Source organism: Sinocyclocheilus rhinocerous, unplaced genomic scaffold, assembly GCF_001515625.1.
Source record: "Sinocyclocheilus rhinocerous isolate Xijiao unplaced genomic scaffold, SAMN03320098_v1.1 scaffold191, whole genome shotgun sequence".
In the NCBI taxonomy this organism is placed as follows: domain Eukaryota; kingdom Metazoa; phylum Chordata; class Actinopteri; order Cypriniformes; family Cyprinidae; genus Sinocyclocheilus; species Sinocyclocheilus rhinocerous.
In genome coordinates this window covers 499,210-504,724 of record NW_015625580.1, presented here as the reverse complement: position 1 = coordinate 504,724, position 5,515 = coordinate 499,210, and the positions used below count along the sequence as shown (strand labels likewise).

The 5,515-nt window shown below is 35.7% G+C and overlaps 1 protein-coding gene across 1 annotated transcript in view; it reads right to left on the bottom strand.

Annotated features, from left to right (window-relative positions):
* Positions 1–1,357: 1,357 nt before the first annotated feature.
* Positions 1,358–5,515, bottom strand: part of LOC107753255 (septin-9-like) — a 117,890-nt gene continuing 113,732 nt past the window's right edge. The window contains exons 13-14 of the mRNA XM_016569378.1: positions 2,016–2,103; positions 1,358–1,378 (exon numbers count right to left, since the gene is read on the bottom strand). Of these exons, the coding sequence (XP_016424864.1) occupies positions 1,358–1,378; positions 2,016–2,103 (109 nt within the window). The remainder of the gene's footprint in view (positions 1,379–2,015; positions 2,104–5,515) is intronic.

Here is a 5,515-nt window from a genome sequence, read left to right as displayed (position 1 = left end):
TTTAAGATTTTTTCAGACATTATCAAGGGACACGGTGTCAGGAAGGTTGAATTAGGTTGAGTTAAAAGAACCATATCCTCATTTAAGGAGTTTCAAGATGCCTCATTTCCCCTCTCAATTAAACATTTTACACATAATGAATAATACTTTTGATAAATGTTTAAAGTAATGCACATAGGAGGACTCCAGTTTTATCAGGAGCACATGACCATAAGAATACACACACACACACACACACACACATTTTTGGGTCAGTATTTCTTTAAGAAATGTATTTTATTATTCAGCAAGGATGTATTAAACTAATAATAGAACGATTACAAGACTGTAAAGACTTGCACATTGTTACAATTAAAAAAAATCTATTCAACATGTATAATAATAATAATAATAATAATAAATAACAATAGTTTAAATCAGCTCTAAATACATGTCAGAGTGGAAAGATTAGACCATTCAAGGAAAATAAACAATTACAGCCCTGTGTTAAGATTGATGTGCTTGGTCAAGCATCGTCACTGCTATCATGATCACAATACAGTCATCATGAGACAAACAGGAAAGAGTTGAAGAAAGGGAACAACAAGATCAGGAAGAGGACAATGAAGATAGAAGAGATTGAATGGTTAGATAATCAAAAAATTATGAAAAATTATTTAGTATCTTTGTATCTGCTAATATTTTTATAGACTGCCATTTGTGACAATTCAAATTCATTTAGTACATTGCAAACATCTAAAATAGTACTGTGGAAATTACAATCTGAGAGGGAAAAGAAGTCAAGAGTGGGAGAGGGGTGGAAGTAAGAACAACAGCGCAGGAATACGAAATGCATAATTAGAAATGTCAAAGCTGTGGATGAGTGATAGTTATGAACCTCCCACAGTTTCTAAGATCACCTGTTTAGAGTCCTGTCTGCTCTCAATACACTTTCCCCCCTATGTCTTTATTTAGTGTCTGCCAGCTTGAATCTTTCCTGTGGTCAACAGAGATATAAATATTCACGTAATGAATAGATTTCAGTTATGCAGCTCAGCACACATACGTCGCTAATTAAAGCATGTCATTTCAGCAAGAGAAAATGTCACTACCTTAACATATTACCAGAAATCCAACATAAAAAAGTGCACTATAAAGAGAAGGAGTAAGGACAGAAATAAAGCAACATATTCACCGTTCTGAGGCCCATATGCCTTTATTCCCCTTTAATAAACACTGCACTTCTACAGACAATGGTGTTTCCCTTTATTGTTTAATATCAACAGGCAAGCAGACTGAAGTTTAGCAATCTCCCGTTTCCCGCAGGAAAACTCCAGCTGAGAAAAAGAGCCGAGCTGTTCAGAGCCAATCAGACATTTCATTTAAGGATTCGATTAAGCTGTAAGAAAAAGGGAAGTCAAATATTGAGAGTTAATCCATAAAAATCTTTTGATATAAAGAGCAGGGTTACATTGGTTAAAGTGGCTGCTCTCAAAGATATTAACTTTAACGCCATAAAAGCACATGAATACGGACAATGAATATCGAAAATTAAATACTTCAGATTGTATGAAAATGTAGTGAAAAAGTAATGAAATACTGAATTGCTCAAAAAATGATAAATGAAACTAAATGAAAGCGCTTCGCCATAGAGGAGAATCATTTTTTTCACTACAGATGTTTTCACCTTGAACTGCTTTTCAGTGGATGTCTTGGGTGTAATTGTACATTTCTCTAAATAGGTGCAACTAATAAGATATTGATATTATTATGGAGATATTACATATTATTAACACTGGACCTGACTATTAATAGCTTAGTTATACTATTTATTTTTTAATGGTGGAATTTAAAACTAGACTGAAGAACATCATTTTTATATCCTCAAGCTTGTTTAATATGAAACTTTCTGAAGCTGTGCCAGGAGAATGAAGCTAAAAAATACACATGAAAGGAAATTTCAAGAATATCTGCAGGCAAAATCCTTATTTGACATTTCTCATTTTAATTTACCTCTCTTCATCATTCACTAGTACCTTCCACGACTTTACTTGACTAGATTTTTCAATGACATACTTGTGGTCCTCCGTGTTTCCGCAGATGCCTGATGGCATATTCCATATCCTGCCAGTTAATGAAACAAGATTACATATGGAGACTAGATTTTTTTTTTATTACATTCAAAGCTGAGCAGGTTAAACCCTCAAATGACTGCAATAAAATTAACCTCATACTGTTAGTACATATAGCTGATTTCCAAAAATGAATATTAATACTGCAAAATTTAAGTAGCTACATGTGAATCTTTAGACACTTTAATTAAAATACGCAATATAACACCATCACTTTATGTCTCACAGTGAAGTTATTTGTTGCGGTGTTTCTTCGTCTATTTCCACAGAAACACAAAGTACTGAGAGCCAGCACGTCTGCCAGGGCTGCTGATGAAAACTAAATATGGCTTGAAGTAGAATTGGCCCCTGGGACCCTTCCTACTCCTTCCACGTCTCTTTCTTTGTTTTATTTCCTCTCCTATCTAATTTTCGGCAGGATGCGAGAGCTAGGCGCGCTACACTGATTTCCATCAGCGCCCAGGAATATAACCTCCTTGTTGCCTGGGCAACCTGCATTTGCCTTAGCAGCTTTTTTGCATATTGCTGCAAATTTTTTCCATTAGTGAGCCAGTGGTAAACAGGAGAGGAAGATAAGGCTGGAGGGGGAGGGAGAATGTTGGCAGCACAGACACGAGTAGCTCTGGGAGGTGGAGGGGCCCTGTGCTAGCAGAATGAGCTGGTTTAGGATCAGTCTGTGGGGTCGCACAACACCCAAAAGCAATATACCATTCATAAACCAATGAGACAGATTTTTAAGGCCATTATTTTTTCCATTTTGATATTTCCATGGCAAATAAGCACACACACATACAGTATACATATACATACAATGTGATAGAAAAGCATGAACTTATTGCAGTAATGCTTAATTGTCATGAAAATATGCATTCACTAAGCCAAAAATAGGCTTAGTTTTCTTTATATAAAGAGCTCACTTTTAAATAAAAAAAAATTATAAAATACGCAAATAATATTAGAGTAATAATAATAATAATAAGAAATATATCCACACACACACACATTATATACAGCCATAGCCAAAAGTTTTGGCAGTGACATCAATTTTATGTTTTGCAAAGTTTGCTGCTTCAGTATTTGTAGATTATTTTTCCACATGTTTCTATGGTATACTGAAAACCAACGATAAGCATAAGTTTTAAAGGCTTTTATTGGCAAAAAAATATATATAATGAGTCAATATTTACAGTGTTGATCCTTGTTCTTCAGAACCTCACCTTGAAGTTCTTGATGATCCGGTAAATGGTTCTTTCAGGTGTAATATTCTTTGTAGCAATTTCCTTGCATGTGAAGCCATTTTGACGCAAAGCGATGATGGCTGCATGTGTTTCTTTGGAGGTAACCATTGTTAACAAGAACACAATGATTGGAAGTGCTTCTTCCAGCGTTGCCAATTGCTTTCAGTTGAAAGTAGCTAAAACTGGTAACTAAATGTCACTAGATGACATCATGACGGCAAATTCACTGATCTATATAAAGATTAATATAGATTAGTGGGCAAGATGAGAACTTAGATAAGGTTTGTCCAAGAAGTTGCTATATTTGTCACTAAACTTTTGAAAAAAGTCTCAAAAGGGGCGGTGAAGTCGCTAAATCTAGCTACAAAGTAGCTAAATTGGCAACACTGGCTTCTTTCCTCCTTTAATAGCAATCAGTCTGCTCTTACAATCTAATTAGCATGACAGAAATAACTTTGGATATGGTGAGGTTATGAGTTATTTGTATAAACTAATACATAGCTTTGGTTATGATGAAGCAGGACATGTTTTGTGCATATGACGAGCGAAGATGCCATGATTTGACTCACAGTCAGTGTTGCCAACTGCTTTCAATTGAAAGTAGCTAAAACTGGTAACTAAATGTCACTAGATGACATCATGACGGCAAATTCACTGATCTATATAAAGATTAATATAGATTAGTGGGCAAGATGAGAACTTAGATAAGGTTTGTCCAAGAAGTTGCTATATTTGTCCCTAAACTTTTGAAAAAAGTCTCAAAAGGGGCGGTGAAGTCGCTAAATCTAAATTGGCAACACTGGCTTCTTTCCTCCTTTAATAGCAATCAGTCTGCTCTTACAATCTAATTAGCATGACAGTGATTTCACCTGACTAGTAGGCTACTCATTCACACTTTCACATGTGCTGCTGATATGATTAGTCAATTAATGTTAGCTGGTCATTTTGTGTCAGGATCAAAAAACAGTGAATTTGTGTGTGTGTGTGTGTGTGTGAAAAGCTCATTTTTTGGCCAATGAAGCTTTTTGCAATTATTTAAAATGCATCTTAGCACTCTACAGCCAGGGGTCGGCAACTAAGTTTGGCATCGGGCCAAAAATAAAAAATCCGCCACTAGATGGTGGGCCAGAACATAGTCAAAGGATAATGCAACTAGAATTGTCTGTGACAGACTGTGCTCCGTATCTAAAGTATTTCAGCTTCTTTGAAATATCACGGTTCTGTTCATAACGTATATTAAAAAATAAAATAACAGCAGAGTTTCAAAGTGGCTTATTGGAACACTAGTGTGCAAACTTTTTTCCTACCACATGGCAAGCTAATAACATGGTTGTCAGCATTAAAAGGTATAATTGCTGCTTTTTGCAGTGCAAATTTTGTTTGTGATGAAATAACAGTACGTTTTCGTCAGTTATTTTACCTACGGATCGATGCATTTCTTACAGATTTCTGCTCATTCGAAATTGGATACAGATGAAGTAGCACTGTAAGATTACATTTGTTTAAATGCATTATTGAGAGAGCAATTGCGTGTGAATAAGTGTTGTAGTACTTGTTTAAATCATGCTTTCTGATGAAAATATTCAGTAGTCTATCTAGAAGGAACAAACAAATTCCTTGAGAACTATAACTTCCCGCTCATTGCCATCATCATAGCCAGGGCCGGCCTGTGGCATAGGCAGTTGCCTAGGGCGCAAAATGACTGGGGGGCGCCGCACGAAAGTTTTTTTCTCGGTCCCTCTTGTGACCATCGTGCGCTCCTACACCCGTATATTAAGCAAATACTGACAATAAAAATTTTAGAACTGATCGATCATCGAACTGATTAAAATAATGTTAAAATAAAATAAAATTGACATCAACGAAAAATCATAAGATTTGACATGTCATGTTGGACTAATTTAAACACTTTCTGCGTCATGACGTAATTATAATACATAATCATAACGCATTAATTATGCATGGCGCACACATAGTTTTGCCATTTATGTGCTCTGAAAGGATCATTTGTAAAAAAAAAAAAAAATAGTGAAGAAAGAAAACTATCAGGGGCACAAGGCAGGAAGCGACGCAAAGAGGAGCAGAAAAAAAAGAGCAATATAGAGGTAAGAACGTCTCAGGTTACTTATGTAACCATGGTTCCCTGAGTAGGGAACGAGACACTGC